Below are 27666 nucleotides of genomic sequence, written 5' to 3' on the forward strand. Positions count from 1 at the left end.
CGAAACCAAGGATGAAAGAAGAACAGTATCTTATTCTTTTGTACTCCACTAAAGTATGAGGAATAGCCTGCTCTAATCTTTATGTCTATCACCTTCCAAAAATACTTCCCTCTACATAAAGCCTAACAAAAAATATCTTATCTAAAGATGTAAAAATCCAGAGTCTGGCTGGGCAGTGGTGGCGCTAGCCTGTAATCCCAGCACTCTGGGAGGCAGAGGCAGGTGGATTTCTGAGTTCGAGGCCAGCCTGGTCTACAGAGTGAGTCCCAGGAGGCTGCTATTGTTTCCCTAAGGATAGAGAGGGCCCAGAGGAGACTGAACCTGCATGCTCAGGCTTGGGAAGCTCACTGTGTAGAGAACGCTCAGTCAGGAACAAGCTTGATCTCTGTTGCTATTTGTTCTTTTACTTGGAAGCCCCCTTCGAAGGGACACTCTGCTCTGTCCAGGATGCTACAGGAACGCCATCTGGCTGCCTTAAAGGGGCTTCCCCGTAGGTTTTTGTCAGATGATCTGAGTTCCCAATCGGTGATGCTGGCCGACATCCGTTCTGAGCACGGCTATTGTAGGCCACTGGCCAGTTGACTAAATGTAATCTAGAGCACTGGGGTATTTAAACCTCATTCCATTTCCCAAAGGTCTGCTTTTGAAACCAAAATAACACACTGGGAACAATGAACCATATTCATGAACACTTGTCTTCTATTCTCAGTGTGTGACTGTAGGATACAAATAAATGTACTACAATTGTAATTCGTGAACACTTGTCTTCTATTCTCAGTGTTTGACTGTAGGATACAAATGTACTACAATTGTAAATGGGGAAAACAAAACCTCTTTATTCAAAATCTGTTACTTAAAATTTTACCTCTATAGTGGCTCAAAATCTAAATCCCTGCATGTGGGAGACTGAGGCAGGAGAATTACGGTTTTGAAACCAGCCTGGTCTATGCAGCAAAACTCTGTTTCAAAATACCAATAATAATAATTAAATTGTGCTATATGCCTCACAACTTCCAATAGAAACTTTTACTTTTTATTTAACAAATGATTCAGGAGGACCTCAAAAAAATGTAGCAATTAAGCTTAAAAAGGCTATAAAAGGGATTTTACTTTTCAGATGGACACTTAAGTTTTCATTTCCTTAGATGGGCACCATACATGAAGCATGTTTATAAATTCTACCAAAGGAATTATGAATTTTTAGTAAGATGAAGACCCATCCCCCACATGACTTTACTACTGGAGGCCAGATTATCACACCGTGGGCAGCTACAAAGCAGCTGACATTCAAACTTCTTGAAGGAGGCCAAACTAACGCATGATTTTCAAAGACCTCACTGCCACAAGAACATTTTACAAAAATATAGTTTATAGGTTCCATGAACTATGAACAAGCCTGGAATAATCCGACATGTGAGTGATTGAACAGTCAGTGCGAGTTGGATTACTAAATACACTGGAAGGCAAGGAGTCGGTATTCCCCACAACAATAAGTTAGAGTCTGTCAAGGTCTTGGCTGTCCCATCCTGTTGATTCCATACCTGCTCGGTATATGTGGGAAGGCCGGCCTCAACCCCTGGCCTGCTCCAACTCCTGGAATTGCAAGTCCTTGGCTGAACACACTGCTGTATGGTGTGCGCCCACGATTAAGACCTAAACCATATGGCCTCGTCTGTGCGTTCAGAAGAATAACGGGGCTCACGTTTTTCCCCGGCGTATTAAATGCAAACTCTGGAGGCGGGCTGCTGGGCTTGGCTGGGGTTGATGTGGCGGGGGTCCCCTCATCAGCACTCTTTAACAGAGGCATTGGGATTATGTGATGGTCTGAGAAGTTTAGGACATTGGGCGTAACAGGCCCAGATGACAAGGCAGGCCTAATCCAGTCATCCTTGAAGATCTGAACAGTCAGAGTGGACACCAGTGTGTACAGCCTGTTGGTCACATGAGCAAGGACCATTTGCTCATTTGCATCTCGTCGAATTCTTACGTGCACTGACCCAGCCTACAATAGGAAAACCACAAAAGACTGCTTAGAATTATTATTATTATTTTTTTTTTTTTGAGACAGAGTTTCTGTGTAGCCCTGGCTGTCCTGGAATTTGTTCTGTAAACCAGGCTGGCATCCCACTAACAGAGAGCTGTCTGCTCTGCTTCTGCTTCCCAAATACTTGGTATTAAAGATGTGTGCCACCACCACCTGATTAAAAGACTTCATAGAATTATAATATTGATCATAGGATCAGCGGTAAGGAGGACACACATCTGTCCCAACACCAGGAGTAACTGGGACCAGCGGGACCCAGGCACACAGGAACTCGGCCAGACCTGTGGCCCGGGTTTATCTGGTCTGTCTGAGCCGAGCCCTGGGCAGATGTTGGGCACAAACTCCATAGCTAGTCCCACAAAACCCAGAGGAAGCTCCACTCCAAGGAGTTCTGACACAACCAGGATCACAGGAAGGACAGGCTCCAGGCAGATATAGTGAGGGCACGTAGCACTAGAGATAACAAGATGGCGGGGGGCAAGCATAAGAACATAAGCAACAGAAACCAAGGCATCATCAGAACCCAGTTCTCCCACCACAGCAAGTCCTGGATGCATCATCACACCAGAAAAGCAAGATCTGGATCTAAAATCACTTCTCATGATGATGATAACAGAGGACTTTAAGAAGGACATAAACAACTCCCTTAAAGAAATACAAGAGAACACAGGCAATCAGCTAGAAACCCTTAGAGTAAACATCCCTTAAAGAATTACAGGAAGCCAGTTGGTGGTGGTGCACGCCTGTAATCCCAGCACTCTGGGAGGCAGAGGCAGGTGGATTTCTGAGTTCGAGGCCAGCCTAGTCTACAGAGTGAGTTTCAGGACAGTCAGGGCTATACAGAAAAACCCTGTCTCGAAAAAAAACCAAATCCAAAAAACCAAAAAAGCAAACAAACAAACAAAAAAAAACACAAAAAAACAAACAAAAAAACAAAAAACAAAAAACAAACAAACAAAAAAGAATTACAGGAAAACACAATCAAACAGGAAAAGGAAATGAACAAAACCATCCAGGATCTAAAAATGGAAATAGAAACAATAAAGAAATCACAAAGGGAGACAACCTGGAAATAGAAAACCTAGGAAAGAGATCAGGAGATAGAAAACCTAGAAAGAGATCATTACCAACAGAATACAAGGGATAGAAGAGAGAATCTCAGGTGCAGAAGATACCATAGAAAACATTGACACTACAGTCAAAGAAAATACAAAATGTAAAAAGCTCCTAACCCAAAACACCTAGGAAATCCAGGACACAATGAGAAGACCAAACCTAAGGATAATAGGTATAGAAGAGAGTAAAGATTCCCAACTTATAGGGCCAATAATATCTTCAAAAAAAATTGTAGAAGAAAACTTCCCTAACCTAAAGAAAGAGCTGCCCATGAACATACAAGAAGCCTACAGAACTCCAAATAGACTGGACCAGAAAAGAAATTCTTCCCATCACATAATAATCAAAACACCAAATGCACTAAACAAAGAAAGAATATTAAAAGCAGTAAGGGAAAAAGGTTAAGTAACATATAAAGGTAGGCCTATCAGAATTACATCAGACTTCTCACCAGAGACTATGAAAGCTAGAAAATCCTGGGCAGATCTCATACAGACCCTAAGAGAACACAAATGCCAGCCCAGACTACTATACCCAGCAAAACTCTCAATTACCGTAGACAGAGAAAACAAAATATTCCATGATAAAACCAAATTTACACAAATTTGCTTTCCACAAATCCAGCCCTACAAAGGATAATAGATGGAAAGCACCAACACAAGGAGGAAACTATACCCTAGAAAAAGCAAGAATGTAATCTTTTTTTTTTTTTGTAATCTTTCAACAAACCCACACAAACATGATTCCACCTCTAACAACAAAAATAACAGGACATAACAATCACTTATCTTAATATCTCTTAATATAAAAATTAATATTACCAACATATCCTAATTGATTGAATTCAAAAATATGAAGAATTAGAAATTTGTTGGCTGTTACGCAGTGGTCTCTAATTTGGTAATTGGAGAAATATGTCCAATATTGTACAATCCATATACACTTTCTGCTTATTTGTATGTGACAGTGTCTTGCTGTGTACCACATAATGGTCTTGAAATCATGCTTCTCCTACCTCAGCCTCTCTATTAGTAGGACTGTTTATTTGATGTTTTTACACTATACTATGGTTTTCTGAACATCTTACATATTTCAAAATTATTTATACAGCCAAAAAAACCTGTAGACAATTAATTTGGGAGGTGGCTTGTAAGAAACAACAAAGGGTGAGACTGAGTATTTTGCTTGATATTTATAATTATTATATCAATTTTGAAGATGACCTTAGTTACTCTTCTTCTGAGATGAATGCTTTTCAAAATCATCACAGCCAATGAACCAGAATCTTACCCTCTCATAATGTCTGTGCCACCCTCCAAGCAGAACCAGTGTTCATTAAAACAGTTGATGAATGACTTCATGGATAGACCATCTTAATACATACACCATTTCTTAAATAAATGTTAAAAAAAAGAATTATAATACTAAGAATTCTTTTTTATTTATAATTTGATTGGTACTTGGTATTTTCTTTAAGATAAGAAAAAACTTAGCATCTTGCTATTCACTATTGGTACTTACCAATATAAAATGTTACTGAAATGATTCGTGACCCTTGAAAAGATGGAGTGGAGATGCAGCTCAGGGTTTGATCCCCTGCACTGCATAAGCCAGGCACAGTTGTGCACGTCTGAGACACTAGCACTGGGGGTGGCAGAACATGGAAGTGCAGAAAGCTAGGATTCCATTACAGTTGGTGAAGACTGAGAAGACAGCTGTGCCTGACCCAGAGCTCATAGCTAAATGGAATTTCAAAAAGCAGAAAAAGAGGCAGGGTGTAGTGATGCATGTCTTTACTCCCAGAACTGAGAGGCAAAGGCAGGAGGCGCTCAGTGAACTTGAGATCCCAGCCTGGGATCAACTGAGAGACCCCCATCTCAAAATGTAAGTTAGCAAGTGATAAGAAAGTTACCTTACATCAACTCAAGCCTCTACACACACACACAAACACACACACACACACACACACACACACACATATGAAAGTGCACTGCCGGTGACTGTTAGTTGGTATAGCCATTCTGCAAGGTGGTTTGATAATTTGTATTAAAAAATATAAACACGTGATTATTCTGTATTTCACAAAATTCACTTATAAAAACCAATCGTTCATTTGTGTTTTGACACAAGGTCTTGCTATGTAGCCTTGTGTTTGGCCTGGCTTTGAACTCACAGAATTCCACATGCCTTTGCCTCTTGAATGTTGGGATTAAAGGCACACACCACCTGGCTAAAAATGAATTTTAGTAATCATGAGTATCTATGAAAGTTATTTCACAAAGCTGCTCATCACAGCCTATGCAAACAGGTAAACTGGAACACAACCTAAGATGAGCACTGCGGAATGACAAGGAAATGTGAGGATATTTACCTAAACTTCTAAAGTTGTTAAAATACATACTGGGGAGTCGAGGGGGTATATGTTAGTGGTACAGTACTTATCTATCACATACTGTGCCTTGAGTGTGATCCCCAGCACCACAACACATACATATATACAAATATATATATACATACATACACATACAAAAATGTACATACACAGAAACATATATACATACACAAATATATTCAAACATACATATACATACAATCATAATATATATAGTCATATAGAATATACATATACATACAATCATAATATATATAATCATATAGAATATACATATACATACATACAATCACAATACATACAATCATATATACTACACATACATATACATACATATAATCATAATACATACAATCATATATAATACACATACATACATATATATACATACACACACACATACATACATACATATGACAAACATACAAACAAATGACAGCAGCAGTTTTTGAAATGCCCAAATGTTTCCACAAACACTGAGGCACTATGACAGCAAAACTGAAACCTATGAAGAGGTATTAAAAATCTAAGTAAGTGCTCTGTCACCTATGAAATTGCAAGCATGAGCTGTAAGACTGTAAGGAATCAGAGCTGTGCACGAGGAAGCACAAGGAAGAACCACTGACACCGACTGACCTAAAAACCCCAAAGCAGTTAGGTGATAGCTACTGAATGGAAATCTTAGGCGGGCAATCTGAGAAAGGCAGCCAAAACTGGAAGGGCTCCGGCCCACTTCATGATGGGAGAGCACACTGGGTCTGCAGTGAGATCCGCAGCTCTGCAGTAGCCCGAGCCCTGTAAACTCGCAAAACTAACCAATCACAGCTCCTTTCTAGGACAAAGGCCCACATGAAGAACTGGGAAGATTAATCCCAGCACCTGGGAGGCAGAGGCAGGCAAATTTCCAAGTTTGAGGCCAGCCTGGTCTACAGAGTGAGTTCCAGAGTGAGTTCCAGGACAGCCAGGGCTACACAGACAAAGCCTGTCTCAAAAACCAAAACCAAAACCAAAAAAAAACAAGAACTGGGAAGAGAATCCAAACAGCACAACAGAGACAAAGGGTGGGGGAGGGTAGGTCTACAGGAACAGGGTCAGGAGAAAGACAACACCTCTTCATTAGAACCTCATGTGTTTATACATAATGTCCTAAGTATGTATGTACTTAGAGTTTATATATACCACTACTCTTCAGTTCACAGTTCAGAAAGGCATAAAAACAAGTAACAGACCAGGCTTTTAATCCCAGCATTCAGGAGAGGCAGGTGGATCTCTTATGAATTTGGGGCCAGCCTAGTCTACATAGAGTTCCAGGACAACATGGCTTCATAGAGTGACCGGTCTTAAAAACAAACAAACAAACAAACAGGACAGGTAAGCCATGGTGATGTGCACGTCTAGAGTCTCAGTGTTCAGGATGTCTAGAGACTCAGTACTCAGTGCAAGGCTGGCCTAGCTACAAGAGTGGGTTCAAGAGCAGCCTAGTCTGTGAAATGAGATGCTGTCTTGAAAGAAAAACAAACAAAACCATGTAGTAGGAGAGTGTTTCATGACAGGGAAACTATGAGGCAAGAAGTCCTAGATTCAATTTCCACACCTCCAACAACAACAACAACTAAAATGTCTGATAGTTTTGAGGTTAAATTAAAAAGAAAAGAAAAGAAAAAAGGAAAGGAAAGGAAAGAAAAGAAAAGGAAAGGAAAGGAAAGGAAAGGAAAGGAAAGGAAAGGAAAGGAAAGGAAAGGAAAGGAAAGGAAAGGAAAGGAAAGAAAAAAGAAGACGCTTCAATCTCAATTAAACTGAGGTTGTCACTATTTAGATGCTGGGCTGGAGAGATGGCTCAGCGGCTAAGAGCACTGACTGCTTTTCCAGAGGTCCTGAGTTCAATTCCCAGCAACCACATGGTGGCTCACAACCATCTGTAATGGGATCGGATGCCCTCTTCTGGTGTGTCTGAAGAGAGCAACAGTGTACTCATATGCATAAAATAAATAAATCTTTAAAAAAAATTAGATGCCATTAAACATAAAGAAAAATCAAAGCATCCATGATAAATATTTAAAGATGTCTTTATTTTAATTTTGTGTGTATGAGTGTTTTGCTTGCATGTATGTCTGTGCACTATGTGTGCGCCAGTGCCTGGGGAGGCCAGCAGAGAGGTGACCCACCACGTGGATGCTGCGAATGGAGCCCAGGTCTTCTGGAAGGGCAGCCAGTGCTCTTGACCACTGAACCTTCTCTCTAGTCCCAACATTTAAAAAACCCTTTTTAGCTTTCTCTTACTATTGTGTATTTGAGTGCTTGCTGCCATGTGTGTCTATGCAACTGTGTGTCTATTGCCTCTTGAGGTTCCCCTGGCACTGGACTCTGTGAGCTGACCATGTGGGTGCTGGGTCCTCTGCAAGAGCAAGTGCTCTTAAACACTGAACCAACCCTCCAGCCCCCCACCACAAAAAATGTAACAAAGTATCATTTAAGTTTTAAAAACCATGCTTAAATCATACTAAACTAACTTGCAGAAGACATACCAAGGAGCCAAATCCAAGGGTCCAAAAGTGTTCATTTCGGACTTCTAACACGCCATCCAAGGTAGACACCTAATCAAACACACAGCAGTTTATCAGCTACCTGCAATAGACACAGCAGTGTAGTCCAATCACATTACAGGCTTGCTGCCAGCCCAGAAGCGACAGGACTAAGCCCTCACAGGCAGGCACCAGCTCTCAGGATCTCAGATGACTCCTGTCTTCAGTCCTGACCCAGGCCCTCTGTCTTGGAGTCAGGAGCAGACTGCTCAGTGTTTTATGATTTTGTTTTTGAACAAGATAGACATATTTATGACAATCATTCGCAGCACTAGGTTTCTTTTTTAAGGTGTGCATGGGAGTGTGCGTGTGAACTGGTTGTTGCTTTCCCTGGACCCTCCTGTAACAAGCCTGCTTCAATATAAGGCCATTAGTAAATTCCTGGACCACGAGGGCAGAGACAGCAGAGGTGCTCAGGGCCAGGGTGCAGCTTGAGACACAGCCAGCTTTCAAATACTGAGAGCCAAGAACAGTGTCAATCCAAACCAAGGCTCTTTCTCCATTAGCGAGTAGAAAGAAAACAACCTACAAAGGGAAAATCTGGGCAGATTAGCATGTAGATTTGGACTTTTGTCTTTAGTCAAAGAGTGAGAAAGATCATTTATTCACTAACATGATGTCTTCTGACCATTATCTACATTTACTTCAAGTCAATTTATCTTCTAAACTGAGCAGTTTCTTAAATTTTTCTAATTTTGTCCTTATATTATAGCTTCTACCATTAGTAAAACACACACAAACTCTCTTAGAAGAAAATTCTACAGTTATTATTCATACCCACCCTTTTGTTTTGCTATCATAATTTTGAAAGATAACCTATTTACTATTTCCACTTACCTCTCTAATCAGTTTGTCCAACTGACCAATAACATGAGGTGGTGTTGTCTAAGAAAATAAAATAAAATAAAACATGAATAGCCTAGGAAGAAATTAACTGCAATAATGATTCTGTATTATTGGGGTTCTGATGCTGCCCCTAATACCCATAAAAGATTTCAAACCATCCTTGGCTTTTGACATGTCCTATTATGATTTAGGGAAGAGAGGTCTCACTGGCCTAATAACATCACTAATTGGCCTACACATTATTTTGGTTTTGAGCATGCCAGGAGCCTACCCTGGCCTTTAGAATGAAAGGTAGGAGGTGGGATTTAGCTTTGAACAAAGGTCAAAGACTAGTGATCTCTGGCCTTGCAACTCTTTCTTATTTGCTCTCTATATGCTAAGTGCTGGTTTCTAACTATTCTGTGGTGAAATGCTGCTGGTTCCTGGTAATAAATTCCTGCTGGCAGCAACAGGGGATGAAGAAGGAAAAAACCAAAGTTTAATTGCTAGGGCTCTTTTCTTTCTGGCTCAAGGACCTCTCTCTGGCCAGGAGAGAGGCTTGGAACTGGCTTACTGTTCATAAACCAGAGAGAAACGAAAAAAAATAATTGACATGGATAATGTGCGCGCGCGCGCGCGCACACACACACACACACACACACACTGGCCAGTCCCAACTACATGTTTCATTAATTCCACAAGTTTTCATGCATACTTACATATATACACATATACCTACACATGCATATATTATGTACATACATACATACAAAGAGACATATATATCTACACACTGGTGAATGGGGCTGATGCCACACACATACATTTGGATGGATGGGGCAGAGCCTCCCAAGCCACCACCCTATTTCTCCTGGCCTTTTCAAACCTTCTTAGACAAAAGTTCTTTAGACAACCTCATAGGTAAAATGTTACACAAAAGAGGAGTCACAGAAGGATGTTGACAGTAAGCACAAAGCAGTGCTTCATTCTCTAAGCTCATTGTAAGTTCAGAGCAACAGTTTCCACGGCCTGGCTTTATCACAGCGCACACCTGTGGCCTCATCCTTGGACCTGACCTAGAATGAATGTTTTTTCTTGATTACAAATTTGTCCCAAGCCTATTCTCTCCTTAGTGTAATTGTGAAGGGTCATCATATTCCTTATTAGGCAGCCTTTGCTTACTATTCTATGAGGAAGGGGCACATTCTCTTCTTGATTCTAACTTTATTACATCTTTCTGGCAAAACAACTAAAACCATTTTAAATTTTTTTTCTTAAAATTATTTGAATCAAATCAGGAATTCTATAAAGGCATTAATTCATCTAAACAGCATTAATTCATGAAAGTCATCTTCATGTTGATTTGCAGGATATTGCCCAATAGGGTGGGCTGATGCCAAGGAATCATTAGGCTATTTACTCGTGACAAGAAAGGCATATCCGCAGCAAGAAGCAGTCCTGGGATGAAGTCTCTAGGGACCCTGCATTCTTAGGACTCACCCATAACAGGTTATACAAAATGGTGGGTCACCTCCAGAAAACTCACTTGTGTGCTTTTAGCCTTTCCTAGATGGCTTCTGTCATGAGCAAAAACAGATTAAGAAGAAAACTGCTGAGAGTGGGAGGGGCTCCCAGGGAGGAACACATCACAGACACAAAGAACCTGCTTTCTCAGGCTAGAGGCGGGCACTCAGTGGGGACGAGAGCTTACCTGGAGCAGCACCTTCCCACTGTACACACTCATGGGATACATGGTACCAAATGTCATCAGGGCGATGGCGATGGCTGACGCAGTGTCTACAGCAAAGTAATTACTGCAAGGAAAACAGTTCACAATCTTAAATGTCAACTCACGATTTAATAATCTGCCAAAATTTAATTATCAAAAACAATTCTTAGAAAACAACCACAACAGCTGCTACTGTCAAGAGAGCACCTCGGGGGTCGGGGACAACAGCACTCCAAAGAGCCAGCTTTCAAAACTCTTTCCTGTCAAACTTTAGTGGAAAAGTAATCATCTTATCAGTGTGAGCAGAGGTGGTAAGACGGATGAGCCTTCCTTTCCTTTTCCTTTAAATGTACCTGACACCAGAAAGATGCAGATTTAAGGCAAGGCCTTCAACTGATAACCAGGCAGGAGATAAAGGACTTTCATCTGTGTTTCCAGCCATTTTGCACTCAGAGATTATTGCATTAAAAACTTCAGAAGTGCCCAGCGGTGGCAGTGCACACTTTTAATCCTAGCAGTCAGCAGGCAGAGGCCAGCCTGGTCTACAGAGCGAGTTCCAGGACAGCCAAGGCTACACAGAGAAACCTTATCTCAAAAAGCAAAACCAACACATAAAAAATTTCGAAGTGCTGGGCTGTGGTGGCCTTTAATCCCAGCACTTGAGAGGCAGAGGCAGGGTTAAAGGTCAGTCTTGGCTAAGAGGCAAGTTCCAGGTCACCCTGGGCTACCTGAGACCTTGTGAAGACCTAATAAAGTAACAGCAATGATCAAGTCCAAGTCTCCAGAGAGTACTATGGACAAACAGAGCACAATGAGGCTAGCAAGGTGGGGGGCACTCAGAAAACCTAGAGCTGGAGAGAGGGCTCAGCAGCTGAGAGCAACTGCAGCTTTTCCAGAAGACCGGGGTTCCAGTCCTGGCACCCACATGGTGACTCACAACTGTCTGCAATTATACTCCCAGGACATCCAATGCCCTTGTCTGGCTTTCAAAGGTACTAGGCACACACATGGTGAACAGACATGCACGCAGACAAAACATCCTTAACACATAAATATTTTTTTTTTAAAAAAGGAGTTAAGCTTTGAGCTGAGTAAATGATGGGAGGGGCTATTCCAGACAGTGAAGCAACAGGGGCCAGGGCTGAAATATAGGACGCAGAAATGACCCTGGGGCCCAGATGGGTGACACTGCTAAGTCTATAGAGGGCTGATGACTGCATAGGACCTCAAGCTAAACAAACACCTTCAATGTTTTACAAATGGATTTAGACTAGAGCACCTAATGTTGATTTGGGAAGATGGAAACATAAGCAGTAATGTGGAAAGGACCAGAGATGGATGAGAAGGGTAACGGACCAGGTCATTTTAGTGACAGCGATGAAGAAGATGGCTTTGTCCAGGGCAGGAAATTGGCCAAGAGGAGACCAATATACGCTAAGACAAGCCTGAGTATTCTCAGGATGAGTCAGTCAGGTTTGGCTTTGGACTGGAGAAGACTGAACACAGAGAAATGTAAACCAGGCACTGAAGAAAGCCCCAAGGCCGGCCCTGCAAACCCAGTCGCTACAGCCAGGCTAGAGCGCATAGACACCACCAAGACATACAAGTAGGGACTAAGTGGGTATCTGTATACCTCAGCTCACAGTGGCTCTAGTCAGCAGCCGAAAGGTGGAATCAATCCAGATGTTCTCTAGCAGGTGAGTGGGTAAATAAAATGTGGGATTTAGTCTCCAAAAGGAAGGAAACAGAGATACACACAGCATGGAAGAACCATGAAAACACTGCTGTATGAATCAAGCCAGTTACAAAACATGATTGTATGTTGTACTTATATTGTAGTTAAAATGAGAGGCAGACGGCAGAATGGTTACCAGGGATTCTATGAAGGGGACAGAGGTATTACTTAAGTAAAACAGAGCTTCAGTTGGGGATGAAGAAAAAGTTCTTCAGATGAATGGTGGACGGTAATAAAGACTGTACAGAACTGTGAATGTAATTAGCCCTGCCAAATTGTATGCTGCAAAACAGCTAAAATAAGAAGCAATTTAAAAAGTGTCAGGGCCAGGGAGATGACTCAGTGGGTTTGAACACTTGCCTCTCAAGCCTGATCACCTGAGCTGGATCACTAAACTCATGTAATAGGCTGGATGTGGTGGCCCAGGTCTGCACAGTGTCCCAGGATTCCACCGGGGAGATAGTGGCAGAAAGGGAGTCTCTATCACCAGGAGCCCAGGGCTGGCAAGCCTGGGGCATGCTGCCCACGTGAGAGATCCTGTTTCAACAAGCTGGAAGGTGAGCAGGCATGGGCTTCCCAGAGCTGTCCTGCCTGCCACACAGATGCTGGCACACACACAAATTAATATTAATAAAGAAATATGCACTGCCTTGGAATTCAACATAAATCTGGTTAGAAAAAAAGATCTGGGAAATCTTCTCAGAGGCAGTAAACAAAAACAAAATTGTCTGTGACTTTTCAGGAGAAATATGTAAAAAAAGAATAATGATAACTAATAAGCCATTATACTGCACATCACTGTTTAAAGGGTACATTAATCAAAGGATTCAGTGGTAAAACATTGGTCTAAAAGCAGCTGTAATACATATCTTTAAAAAGCTTTAATTTTCTTCTTCAGTTGCTTCTGCCCTTATCCTCCCCTTCCCCCGACTGAGCCTTCTGCCTCACAGTAGGAATTAGAAATCATTTTCTCAAGCTGGGCGGTGGTGGCGCACGCCTGTAATCCCAGCACTTTGGGAGGCAGAGGCAGGTAGATTTCTGAGTTCAAAGCCAGACTGGTCTACAGAGTGAGTTCCAGGACAGCCAGAGCTACACAGAGAAACCCTGTCTCGAATAAAACCAAACCCCCCCCCCCCAAAAAAAAAGAAATCATTTTCTCGTCTTCATCATAGAGTTGTGGTGAGAAATACAGAGGCCTAGTTCCCCTAATTACAGGTGGAAATACCTGAGGCTAAGACCTGACCTAGTTACATAAGTCCTAAGCAAAGCAGGATAGAAGCCCTACCCAAACCATACTGTCAAAGAACGCCCTTAGAGTCAGGTCCCAGGGGTCACACATTTCTGACAGCAACACAAGATACTCACTTAATTTCGATCAGCATGTATGTTATACACAGAGCACACGCCCCAGCAAGGTCAATCAGAACAAACGGGTTCATACGGGGCAAGAAGACACTGCTGAGTCCTGGGATAAGGCCACACAAGCTGCGGAAGACCAGACAGAATTCCTTAGCATCCACGTGACACTGATGAAGGCGTATTACAGGCAAGGTGCACTGTTCTTCTCAGAGAGCAAGGACTTGGGAACAAAGCTCTGCCACTGTACACAATTCCTCGGTGTCATCAATTAAAAAGCCAAGAGAGCCTGAAAACTGAACTGAGCCGCTCCTGCAGTGACTTCAGCTGCAAATCTAAGCCTCCGGGGCAGAGGCACTTCTCAGGAATTCTTGTTAATTATATGAATCAGAAAACGCCAGCGCATCTTACCTGCGACTAAGGTCTGCCACGTGCTCTTGAAGCCAGCTCGTACTAGCAGCTTTAAGGAGAAAATACTTAAATTATCTATATAGAAAAATAAAACCATCACTAGAAACATGAATTCTTTCATTTTAAAAATAAGTTTGGCAGTGATCACGTGGCACGGCAAAGGGCGAGGCTTCTCCTCAAATCTCCAGCTTTTCCCTTTTTCATGACAAGAACTAAGTCTGAAGTAGTTTTGCCTTTGATGCACAGCTGGCTGGAAGGAATGAGTGCTTTTAATGTTGCATTTCAGGGATGGGAGATGGCTCGAAGTTCGACCCTTGAGACCCAAACAGTGGATGAAAAGAACTGAGTCCAAGTTGTTCTCTGACCTTTATGCCATGCATGTAAAGCTCTCCCTGCAAATCTATATTCTTAAAAAAGCTTTAAAAGTTTTTTATTCTGTATATATATTTTATTCTGTATATATATATATTTTGTATATATAAAGAATGGGTTCTAGATTATGCAATTATTCTTTTAGCTTTCAGAAAGCCAGAAATGCATCTTGAGACTCCTAAAGATACCAACAGGTACTGCCCTTTCACAAATATCCTCCAAACTTAAAAGGCGTTCATCCTAGGGCTACTGACACTCATTCTATAACAAGACCACGTTGTGAGGAGATCAGCAAGCTCTCTGTAAAACACTGGCACAGCACTAAAGAGAAGGCAGTGGTACTAGACCATCTACCTTCAAGTTCTAGCTCAGCCTGTGACCAAATGATTTAATTTTTGAACACTTCGGTGTAAAATGAGGATAATAAAGTACTTGCTTCACTGACTATGGGGAGAATTAGTAAAGTCCCATCACTTTTAACTTCTGGCTGATAGAGTTTGTTTTCCTAATACCTGTGAGACTGCTGGGATACGAGTGAGCACCTCAGAAAGCTCTCCTGCTGTGTGCTGTGTTGCTCACGTCCAAAGACCTAAGAACATCATCCATCCATGTCCTGTTTCAACACAGCTCTGTGTACCCACTCCCATCTCCATCGTTAGTAGCTAAATTCTTTGATGGTTAATGAGATTCCAAAACATTGAAGGTTTTGAAAACAATCAGCAATGTACTCCGATGTAGTAGAAAAACTACCTAAAAGAGACACCTTTAATTTGTTTTGTTGGAGGCAGAGTCTCAGTATGCAGCCATGGCTGGCTGGCTGGCTTGTGTCTCATCGTAGCACAAAGTGGCTTGAAACTACAATCCTCCTGCCTCAGGTTTTCATGTTCTGGGACTGTAGGCATGTGCCACCATGCACAAATAAACCTGTAGTTGTTCATCATATATCACTTAGTTCAAAGTCAGGTCACTGGCTTTTCTATATTCTTTTCAGTGTTTACTAATTAGATGAAATTCTGTACAATCTTCCACATAGACTTCAGAAGCTTGGGGGTGAGGAGCACATCTTTAACCCCAGCACTCAGGAGGCAGAGGCAGGCCTAAGTTCAAGGCCAGCCTGGTCTACAGAGGGAGTTCCAAGACAGTCAAGGATACACAGAGAAACCCTGTCTCAGAAAAACAAACAAATAAAGAAACATACACGAGAACCTTTCGACTAGCTCTTTCTTCTCTGCTGAATGTTTCTCACAGATTTACAAGTTTATTAAAAAAGAAACCAGTAGTTTTTATAGGAATGTTTTTAATTAACTGTAAACTAAAACAAGCAAACAAAAAACATACCTTCAGAGACGTAAGCAAAAGGCTTATTCCGAATAGAGAGCATTGTGAACAGGTTGAAAGAAAGGGCCACAAAAGTGCCAACTAACAATCTTCCCCTAGAAAGAGCAAAACAACCCCTTCAATGTTTTCGTGATAATTCCAATCTGTAATTTCATATGTGGAGAGAATGAGGGAAAAGAAGGGAGGAGCGATCCACTTTAAGTCTGCCAAACAGAATCCAACTTGTTTTCTAGTTACCCAGCTCATGTCTTGCCTGCTGCTGCTCCATTTTACACAGGACTAGAAGGGTCTCTTACCATCAAGAGTGTTTTCTCATGAATAATTTTACTGCTATGGATTTATAAAATGTTAACGGAAGTTGTGCCAACATACTGGACAAGTCAGACGTGCCTGAACTAACGGGCAAGGCCCCCACAGAGTTGCTGGACAGGGGTAATAAGTACATTCTTTTCTAAAGGCAGCAAGGAAAGATTTGGGATCAAATGTGAAACAACAGAAACTAGAGGGAGCTGTTTAGTGTGCTGGCCTGAAGTTACAAAGTCCTTCCTGTGCCACTATAACGCCCAGAGTCTGGGAACTGTCAAGGTAAAAGGGGTCCTGGGATCTGGAGGTTCTCTTCCTGAGAGGCCAGTGGTAAGATACAGGGCCGTAGTCTCAACTCTGACGCTGCAGAGTAATAATGGAGCAACTAGTAATTAGGATCAAAGGAACAGAAAATCACGCCTGCTCATCCGAGCTTTGGCTGGAGGTAAGTGTCAGCGGTAGAATACTTCCCGAGCACGCCCGATGCCCTGGGATACGACTGATCCCAGAGCTTCGAGAAGTAAGTAAATAACCCATCTTACGTGTGTATCTCGGGCGGCTCCAAAAAGCGTTCTGCACTAGAAGAAAGAAAAATACATCAAATAAGTTATATAAATTATAAAACTAAAGGCATGTATCACTACACAGTTACTATAAATATATAATTAATCTACCCTAAAGTTCTTAGAACTATTTAGCGGTGATGAGGCCAGGAGACCAAGAAGCTATTCTCAATATGTAATGTCACCATTGCTCTACCAAGCCCCCTCCCCACTTCAAAGGCCTGGTAAAGAAGTTCAGCACGTGCCAGGCTGAGCCTCTTCCGTTCAGACTCAGCCATGACTGGAGTCAGTGTCACCAAGGGAAGAAAGCACACTAGCAGAGCTTCACCACTGCCCATGGTAGGCTGCATACTATTCAAACCGCTATGTCTCCCTGGGTATCCAAGTGTTATGGGTGAGAGTCATCAAAAGACATACAAAAATGTACCTCTCTTTTAGTATAAACAGGGCTCCCAATTGTGCCAAGACAGTAGAAGCAAATACAGCCAGGACTTCTAATCTTTCAAACCTGAAATCAGATTATTAGTTAGGATACCAAAAGTCTTCAATTAATAAACCCGTCTTCCTAGAACATGTATATATTGCCTTACTCACTGGCTCAATATGAATGGGCAGTGTACTGCTGGCCAAACTATGAGAACACAGAAGCTGCAGACGATACCCAGAGGGTAGGAGGCTATCCTGGCTGTGACGTCAGCCACCTTCCTCACTATCAGATTTGACTGGGCTAATCTGCCTGACTGCAAAGGGAACCGTGAGCTTTGAAAACGATGCTCTTTCCCATAGAGGACAGTGCTCTTCAGTCAAGGGCACAGACTATCTGTGCAAGCCTGCAGACACTACAAACAAGCTCCCAAAGATAACAGAAAACGAGAACCAAATCAACAGTATCTAATTTATAGAACCACTTAAGGCCATTACTTTTGTAGAAGCAATAACTGTCATAACAGTTAACACTTAATCGACCCAGTCTGTACTGGACACTATTCAGTGCTCAATATATTATTTCAAATAAGTCTTAAGTACTGTAATGGTTTCCCTTGGTTAAATTAAGAAACACTACAAGAGTAGCACCTCTGGGTGAGTCTGTGATGAAATAATTGGAAAATGAGGGCTGTGAGGTAATCAGTGTGGTGGTGCCCTGATGGTTTCAGAATGTGATGGCATAACTGGGAGGTGGAAAAGGGAGGTGGGGTGCGGCTGGAGGAGGCAGTAGGAGGCCTGCCCTGGGGCTCATGCTGTGACTGGCCTCTTCCTATATGCCTCTTCTCTCTGCTTCATGTCTGCCATGATACAGACAGCTCTCTTCCCCTATCCTCCCCACCTCGGTTGAGGATGCTATTCGACCCCTGTGGCCAAGAGACCATCAACTGAGTTCTCTGAACAGCGAGCCAAAACAACACCTTCCTTTCCCAAGTTGTTCTGCCTGCCACCTTGTTGTACGCCAGCACAAGTCATTACGAGAATCTCTTCATCTGTTTTAGTTTCTGAACAGGTAAATAACTTGGGATACATAGGAAAGTATACAGCTAAGTTCCTACCCAGTCAGTCAGATGACTGAGACATATAGCTGTAAAAGTGAGATCTTTGTACTTAGATACGCTCACTCCCAAGTTCATAACTTTACCCATCAATACTATCTTCTCATTTCTACACGCAGTTATTTAATTATGAGCATGTATTATAACCTGTATGCTTTAAACTAGAAATCATCATAGTTTTTTTTCTGCAACACATACTCTAATGATAAAAAACACAAAGTAAGTTTAAATGCTTAAAAGTTCTCATGGAAATAACCATGAAACTTGAGAAAAAAATGTAATTAAGGATTAAATATAATTCCTTACATTGCTCTTTGTAAAAGAAATGTTTTGGAATAAACAGAACTCTGCATTACAAAGAGAATAAACAAAATATATTAGCATGGCTAGATGGGAACAAAAAATTATGTTATAAAAAATATAAAAACAGCCTTAAATGAAACAATTCTACCTGTGAAAAGTAATAAGCTGACATTAAAATGTATATTGAAATGAAAAGGAAAGGAAAGCAGACAGTTTTGAAGTATTACAGGACAGACAAATGCAACACACAGGAAAGAGACTTAAAACCAACTTGTTACTGTTCTACTTGCAGCAAGCACCTGGGATGGTGGAGCCTATGAATGAGGAGGACTAACGTCTCATGCTCTGGCCGACTTTGTTCTGAGCATCAGACAGTTTATACTCTGAGGGTTGCAAGGTCACAGGAGTTTCACAAGGACAACCTATGGCTAGAAACTTCATCTGAATAGGAACAGTAGTTGAAGGGTAATCTAAAGTAAAGCCACTCCTTACTACACCTGGAGGGGGGAGTGGGGCACAAAAGCACATTCCAAGACCCCAAGCTACAGAGAATCTGAGGTTATAAGACTTTTTGGCTTGTTTCCTTGGAGGTTTCTCACAACCTCTGGAAATTTTCCTCCCATATTCATGAACAGTGTTCTGACACCAAACCAGTACACACGGAGCCATCTGATTTACTGGGAAATGACATAAAGGCAGCAGGAAATGGAAGGTTCTGTCTCCAATGAATGCTATCTGACAGTGAAGATCCGCATGAAAACACCTGTGCTTTCGCCCATACACAGACTCAATTTCAGGTAGACTGTATAGAAAAGATGACACCAGGACCTCTGGCTGAAAACAGCATTGTGGGGACTCACACCTGGCTGAGGGTGTGACCCTCTACACCGTGACCCTGTTATAACTGCTCCCCCAAAAATCTCCTCATTGAAGTACGATTCTTACTTAAAATTGATTTCTTGAATCTGGAACGAGTTCATGTCTTCTTTTTTTTTTTTTTTTTTTTGTTTTTTGTTTTTTGTTTTTTTCGAGACAGGGTTTCTCTGTATAGCCCTGGCTGTCCTGGAACTCACTCTGTAGACCAGACTGGTCTCGAACTCAGAAATCCGCTTGCCTCTGCCTCCCAGAGTGCTGGGATTACAGGCCTGCGCCACCACCGCCCAGCAAGTTCATGTTTTCTAACACATCATTAGAGCCTCCTCTAATATAAAAAGCACAGCTTTCACCACTCAGAGATTTCTATAACTACACACAGAAGCTTCAAAGTTTTGTTAGCTCATTACTAAATCCAAAGTCTTACTACAGAAATTTATCTCCATCAATGCAAAATATGAAAATATATCATAGCACTTACAAAATTCACTTGTTAAAATCCTTCATACTTTCTATGACTAAACAGCATTTTTACAATATTAAAAAACTTACTGAAATCAACTTTTCTTAGTTTATGTTCATAAAATATGAAACAAATGAACATGAATATTTTAATATAATTGCTGTTTTATATTATCTATCATTTCTAGACTCAATTCTTAGAAATTTTTATTTACTTATTTTTTGGTTTTTCAAGAAAGTGTTTCTCTGTACACAGCCCTGGCTGTCCTGGAACTGTCTCTGTGGATCAGACTGGTCTCCAAGAGATGGAATGAAGGTGTGCCACCACTGCCCAGATAGAAGACATTTCTTACATACATTCTCTACTTAACCATGTCACTAAGCAAGTGGCATTTATTTATTTTTATTTTCCAGAAATACTACAGCCAACCCTCTTATCATTATTATTGTAACAGCAGTCATTTAGCGGAAAATAAAATAATTTGAACTTACCCAAATGAATAGGCAGGGCTAGGTTTCTTCATCATTACCCAGTAGCTTATTAAACATGTTATTAAACTAAAGAAAAACAAACTGTATTAGAAAGTAGAGCCAGAAATACATGCAGAGACTAATGAAGTAGTTTTTAAAATAAGGGTTTCTTTTATTGGTGTGTGTGTGTGTACACATCTGCATGCAGGTGCAGTGGTGATTGGAAAACAATGAGGGATCTTCTGAGCTTAGGGTACAGGTGGCTGCGAGCTGTATGATGTGAGCACTAGCTGGGAATTTCTCTGAGTTAATTTCAGCTTCCAGCCCTCAGGTCACAGAGCATCACTGAGGAGTCAGGGCAGAACTCAAGTGGGCCAGGAATCTGAAGGCAAGCTGATGCAGAGGCCAGGAGTGCTACTTACTGTTCTCCATGGCTTGCTCGGCCTGCTTCCTCAAACACTGCAGGACTACCTGCTTGGGGTAGGACCACCCACACTGCACCTCACACTGAGGTAAGAAAATGCACTAAAGACCTGCCAATCGACAGGTCCTATGGAGGCATCTTCTCAACTGAGAGGCTCTCTTTCCAAATGACTCTAGTTTATGTCAGCTGACATAAAACCAGCCAGGAAGAGCTGATGTAGCATTGTGTCCCTGTGTCAGGACTACTTGAGCAGTATAGACCAATGACTATCAACCTGATAACATAAGGTAGGTGCTAAGTGACTAACAGACAGGTCTACAGTGTGCGTGAACTGGACAGTGTCGACTCATGCTCTCGGCTGGTCAATCAGGACAGTGCCAGAGTTCATTATCCTGTGCAGAAAGGCACAGAACTTAGAACTTAGGAATAAAACTGTTTATTTCTGGAATCCTCCCCCTAGATTTTCAGACTGCAGCTGGTGAAACGATGGATAATGGAGACTACCGTAAACACTATAATAATCTTATCAAGGACAAATAAATGCTGAAGCTGGTGTTTACAATCCTGTGTAAATCACCGGGCATGGTGCTGGAACCCAGCTGGGTCTTCTGAAGAGGAGTACTGGGCCTCAACTACCAAGCCAGCTCTCGGGCTCATTCCGTGTGATTTTTAGTATGAGACACTATGTATCTCCATCCTTCAGAGTTATTCTGCAGGTTCTGTCGGCGTACGTGCATCCTCAGTGCACGACTGTGTATCCGCCTTCCGCTGCTGCACCAGTGGCTCTTGCCATTTGTGCTATTTCTACTTTTTTTTCTTTTTTCTTTTTTCGAGACAGGGTTTCTCTGTGTAGCCCTGGCTGTCCTGGAACTTGCTCTGTAGACCAGGCTGGCCTAGAACTCAGAGTTCCACCTGCCTCTGCCATCCCAACCTCTGGGATTAAAGGCTTTTATAGGATAAATTTACTTATTTCAATAATTACTTTCCTTAAGTAAAGGAAGCTTAATACAATAAGTCCTTGTTTATTGTCTTTAAAATTTAAAGGATATTTTAAAAAACTTACCTAAAGAGATCAAAAATGGTGAGGTAAGTGTAAGCGGTTAGCGCTGCAAGGCAACAGAAAGTCTCGTTAAAACGTGCCGAACCAGACTTTTATTTTATTTTTAAGTGTGTATGTGTGGCCTGAGTGAGTTTACAAGCAACATGTACACGCAGGAGTCTGAGAGAGAGACAGAGGGTGTTGACTGTCTGGAAACAGCTACAGATGACTGATATAGGTGCTGAGAATTGAACTCAGGTCTTCTGTAAGACAGATAAGCATTCTTCTTTTTTTTTAAGATTTATTTATTTTATTTATATGAGTTCAGTGTAACTATCTTCAGACACTCCAGAAGAGGACATCAGATCTCATTATGGGTGGTTGTGAGCCACCATGTGGTTGCTGGGGATTGAACTCAGGACCTCCGGAAAAACAGTCAGTGCTCTGACTTGCTGAGCCATCTCTCCAGCCCCTCATAAACATTCTTAAACACCAACCCACCTCCCAGTCCCTGTCTTAGGGTTACTACTGCTGTGATAAAGCACCATGACCAAAAGCAACTTGGGAAGGAAAGAGTTTATTCTGCTTATATATCCTAAATCACAGTCCACTGAAGGAAGACAGGGCAGAAACTGGAGCCAGGAGCTGATGTAGAGGCCAGGGAGGGCGACTGCTTACTGCTTGTTCATTATGACTTATTCAACCTCCTTCATAGCCTGCCTGCCTTCTTTCCTTCTCTTTTTCTTTGTTTTTTTGAGATAGGGTTTCTCTGAACTCTCTGTGTAGACCAGGCTGGTCTCCAGCTCAGCAATCTGCCTGCCTCTGTCTCCCTTCCCTTTATATAGTATGTGTTTTTCTGGAATGTGTGTAACTCAAACGATTTAAATAATATTCCTCTTTTTTCTGGTTTGTTTGGGATCAAAGGCGTATAGAACCATACCTGGTTCCGAAAGCATTATGCCTGCAGGCGGGTAGGGGGCACCAGATCTCATTACAGATGGTTGTGAGCCACCACGTGGTTTCTGGGAATTGGATTTAGGACCTCTGGACAAGCATCCAGAGCTCTTAATCTCTGAGCCATCTCTCCAGCCTCTCAAAAAAATTCTCAAGAGGAGGCCAGCAGCAGTGGGGAGGGGAACTCACTACCACACCTGACATCCTGAGGATCCCTGGAGCCCACATGGTGAAAGGAAAGAAGTGATCCCAGGGCCACCAGGCCAGGGTGGCACCATCCACAGTGGGTTGTGACCTCCCCCACTGACTAACTGAGAAAATAGCCCACTGGTTCGCCTATGGCCCAGTTTTATGGGGGCCTTTTCTGAATCGAGCTTCCCTCCTCTCAGATGACTATAGCTCGTGTCGAGCTGACACAAAACTAGCCAGCACGGACATCTTTATTTAAATCAAAATCAAAAGTGAGGCTGGGCTGGGACCAGCCAGAGGCGACATACCTATGCTGTTGGTGGAGCTGCACCACATGAGGAGGAGGCCGGTGCACAGCACGTTGATGGCGACAAAAAGAAGGATCTTCCAGGACTGTGGGAGGAGAAGCATGCCCATTCACACAGTGTTGGCAGAGACCGCCACATCTGTAAGCCGCTTCAGTCACACCGAGAGAAAGTGCATGACAGACAAACACGGCTTCTTCTGAAGGACTGTGTCACACCCTCAACATCTAACAAAATCACCATCAATCGCTACCTCAGCCAGAGCAGCCTAGGCAGCGAACAGACCCTGTCACAAACAGCCCAACCCGGCCGGATTGTAAACTTATAAATAACTCTCTGAAGAAAGCTATTTACTCAACAAGTGTCTGTGCCAGGCAGTAGTCTAGGCGAGCGAGTAAAGCAGACAACAAAACATGGGCTTTCCATGCAGGCAGAACAACAATAAACAAGTATTTAGGTTAATGGTAATAAGTATGAGGAAGCAAATAAACAGCGGGCCAAGGGACCGGGCGGTAGTGGCTCACGCCTTTAACCCCAGCACTTGGGAGGCAGAGGCAGGCAGAGCTCTGTGAGTTCGAGGCCAGCCTGGTCTCCACAGTGAGTCCCAGGACAGTCAAGGCTACCCAGAGAAACCCTGGGGAAGGGCCTGGAGTGGGATGGGCTAGGAAAACAGCAACAGGTGTTGTGGAGAGGGCTCTTTCTAGTCTGGCTCATCAGAAGACTCATAGCCACAGACTCTAGCATGAGAATAACTGGAGAGAGCTAAGGCCCCAAGTGACAAAGGCCCCAGGTGTCCCCTGATGAGGACAGTAGAAGAGTGGAGGAGAGGGAGTCTGAGCAACAGCACGAGACGGCAGATGCCAGGAAACAGAAGCTGGGGTCTGCCTTACATTTCCCTGGGCACCTGGGCTACACCTGTGATCCCAACACTGAGGATGCAGAGGTAAGAGGCTGGCAGCTGCAGGCCAGCATGGGCTACACAGCAAGTCTGAGGCTAGCCTAAGCTATATGGTGAGATTTTTTTTTCCCTCAACCTCTCCTTGCCTAAAGAAAGCAAAAGCTCATTCTGGTTACTGTGGGGCTTGAAAGTGGGAGGAGGGCGTACTAAGGGCAAGGCTTTGCACAACCTCTACACACACACACACACACACACACACACACACACACACACACACACATCATCATCATCATCATCATCTAGAAATCTAGAAATGTGGGAAACTGGATGAACTCTAGACCTTCAACAAGAGCAGTGCTCGTGACTTGTCATCACTTGACAGTGAGACAGGTCAGCAGGGTTGGATTTCCTCAGTTAGACTCAGTAGCTCAGGGACAGGGATGGGGAAGGGTGAAAACTTAGAGAGGGTTAAGAACTTTCCAGGGAAGAGGCACCAAGGACTTAAAGATAGAAAGTAATGATTGGTTTTTACCTTGCTGCACCTGGTGTAGCTGATGCTCATGGAGGCCAGAAAGGGTATCAGATCCCCAGGACTGAGTTACAGACAGATGTGAGCTGCTGGGGACTGAAGGTGGACCCTCTGCAAGAGCGGCCACTGCTCTTAACCTGAGTCACATCTCCAGTCCCTCAATCCTCATCTCAGTGTAATAATGTGGCTTTGCAATAACTCAAGCCAAGGCTGAAGAAGGACTTACCCTCCGGTCAGCTGCTACAAGCCTAAATTCCTGTAGTAACTTTCCAAAAAAAGATCTCTGTGGCTTTCGAAAGAGATGAATCGTCCCCTTTAAGACAAACATAAAAATACAAATCAGTCTTAAATATCTAATAATCTTTAATGCTCTTGCGATTTGAGAGTACCAACAACTACCTTATCAAGTTCCACACAGTAAATACCCTACATAAGTTACAGGCACTTATTGATTTAATATGCAAATAACCATATGAGGAGCAAGTCATTTTTGGTAAGTTGCCCAGCATCTCAAAGCTAGCCAACAGATAATTGATTACCCCCCTTCTAAAATATTACATTTTACCTAACAAAGCTAAGCAACTATACAAGTAGCCCCCCCCCATGATCTCTTTTAGGCATTTAAGTAAAGAATCTCTATGATTGCCATAACCTACAATAGTATAGGGATAGTGTGGTTATTAATAGCTTCTGTTAAGACTCATAAAGACCTACCTTTCCCTGCACTGAAAATATGTTATGCTCCTATGAAGTTTTCTGGGCCAGGTTTCCAAAATAAAATATTACAGCTATGTTTCAAGAGAAAATTCTGTTATTCCAAAATCAATTATTTTGAAGGATGGAGAGAGCTCTTCCCTGATTGTCGAAGAGCAACATGTCATGATTTGACTGCTGAGAAGCAGAGTTAAATATTTGGGCTTTAGTGAAATACTTTCTTGAACGGCTACTGTAATAACCATCCTGTGTTTCTATTTCACTGAACTCTGAGTCGAATACTGAAGCCGCTGAAAACCCCTGGCCCTGGGCTGAGTGCGCCTCAACACCGTGGCACAAGACTTTCAACGCAGCCCTCAGGAGGCAGAGGCAGGCGCATCTCTGTGAGGGGATTCATCGTAAGACCCTGTCTCAAAAACAAAACTCAACGGGCGGTGGTGGCGCATGCCTATAATCCCAGCACTCTGGGAGGCAGAGGCAGGCGGATTTCTGAGTTCGAGGCCAGCCTGGTCTACAGAGTGAGTTTCAGGACAGCCAGGGCTACACAGAGAAACCCTGTCTCGAAAAACAAAACAAAATAAAACAAAACTCAAACAAGATCCTAAGTGTGACAAACCTTCAGACTGAACTGAAGCAGACAACGTTCCTACGTTATTAGAGAACACACTGCAGTAGTTACAGGAAGGTGTAAGTCAGCCTTAAAGAGCAGCAGCTGCCACCACTGCCGAGTTCTTGAAATCTAGATGTACGAATAACTGAAGCCGGACACACAATCTCAGCACTCGGGGGATGGACACAGGAGAATCACAAGGTCATGGCTGTCCTAGGCTACACAGCAATTTTTGAGGTCAGCCTGGGCTATCTGAGACCTTGTCTCAAAAAAGAAATGTTGTTGATGAAAGGCAGCAGGTTGAGAACTGCTGGCCCATGGTGCATGGACGAACCACTCCCACAATAAAGCAAAGGAAGGCAAGAAAAGATGTATGGAATATCTTCACCCCTAAACAAGCTGCTCGGTCAAGCTGTCTAGGAAAGCAAAGGGTGCCGGGAACGGGAAAGGTGAGGGCACAGAAGGGAGAGGGGGATCGTGGACAGGTCGTCAAACTACAAATGTATTGGTATGGAAAGGTCCTTTTTAACACAGTTCAGTGGATATACACAAAGTTTTAACATGTTGCCTAACAGTCTCCTTGCGCCAGGTGTGCTGCTGTACAACATTATTCCCAGAACTGGGGAAGCAGAGGCAGGAGGATCTTCATGAGGCTAGCCTGATCTACATCCTGAGTTCTGAGATAGCCAGCTCTGTAGAGAGATCCTGCCTTAAAAAAAAAAAAAACCCACCAACAACAAACAAACACAGTGTGATATTTATTTGGCCTCAGCCCAACACAGAAAATTATTTTAATGATTCATGTTTATCTATCTGTGTCTGTTTAAGTGTGTGGAGGCCAGGAGGCAGCAGGTTCGTGGGACTGGAGTTACAGGTTGTAAACAGAAAGTGCTCTTAAGTGAGGGCTCCTTCATCTCTCCAGCCCCCAGCTCATCCCACGGACTTAAGTTACTTTAAGTTTTAGGCTAAGAGGGTCAACAGGTATTTAAAAGGCAGAGGGTCACTTCCTATGCCACCCTGGCATTATGGAAGGAGCTGGCTCAGTTTATAAAGTGCTTGCTGTGACAGCATGGTTTGATTCTGTGCCAGGCCCAATACAAGATGCAGCTGTAACCCACAGTGCTGAGGAGGTGGAGACAGGGACACATGGGGCCCTTGCAGCTCCTTTTTCTTTATTTTTTGGAGACCAGGTTTCTCCTGTAGCTGACTGCCTGGAACTCACTATGTAGACCAGGCTGGCTCACAGGGACCCACCTGATGACCTGATGAACTCACAGAGAATCAGTCTCTGATCACCAAGCACAGGACTCAAAGGCATGTGCTACTCTGTCCAGATGGAACTTTAGAAAAAAAAAAGCCTTTTTTATTTTTTAATGTGTATGGGTGTTTTGCCTGCATGTGTCTGTGTACCACATGTGTCTGGTATCTGTCGGGGCTGGAAGAGGGAGTTGGATCTCCTAGGACTAACAGTGCAGATGGACGTGAGCTACCTACCATGTGGCTGTCGGGAGTTGAGCCTGGGTCCTTTGGAAGAGCGTCTGGCATTCTTAACCACTGAGCCATTTCTCCTTGGAGCACTCTGATAAGC

At 42.8% G+C, this 27666-nt stretch overlaps 1 protein-coding gene across 4 annotated transcripts in view; it reads right to left on the reverse strand.

Moving 5' to 3' along the window:
- Positions 1-1349: 1349 nt before the first annotated feature.
- The window catches only part of Slc30a6 (solute carrier family 30 member 6), a 28981-nt gene continuing 2664 nt past the window's right edge, over positions 1350-27666 (reverse strand). For 2 of the 4 annotated variants that reach the window (XM_052186287.1, XM_052186286.1), the window contains 13 exons: positions 24981-25067; positions 23331-23415; positions 21904-21946; positions 20438-20503; positions 17194-17274; positions 16746-16781; positions 15901-15995; positions 14191-14239; positions 13789-13908; positions 10671-10773; positions 8972-9019; positions 8078-8146; positions 1350-2002 (listed from right to left, as the gene is read on the reverse strand). In XM_052186287.1, coding sequence (XP_052042247.1) covers positions 1505-2002; positions 8078-8146; positions 8972-9019; positions 10671-10773; positions 13789-13908; positions 14191-14239; positions 15901-15995; positions 16746-16781; positions 17194-17274; positions 20438-20503; positions 21904-21946; positions 23331-23415; positions 24981-25067 — 1380 coding nt within the window. In that variant the 3' untranslated portion in view covers positions 1350-1504. Of the gene's footprint in view, positions 2003-8077; positions 8147-8971; positions 9020-10670; positions 10774-13788; positions 13909-14190; positions 14240-15900; positions 15996-16745; positions 16782-17193; positions 17275-20437; positions 20504-21903; positions 21947-23330; positions 23416-24757; positions 24932-24980; positions 25068-27666 lie in introns of those variants that run through there. The other 2 variants (XM_052186288.1, XM_052186289.1) reach the window with 2 other exon arrangements.

The sequence above is a fragment of the Apodemus sylvaticus genome, chromosome 6 (genome assembly GCF_947179515.1).
Source record: "Apodemus sylvaticus chromosome 6, mApoSyl1.1, whole genome shotgun sequence".
NCBI classification, from domain to species: domain Eukaryota; kingdom Metazoa; phylum Chordata; class Mammalia; order Rodentia; family Muridae; genus Apodemus; species Apodemus sylvaticus.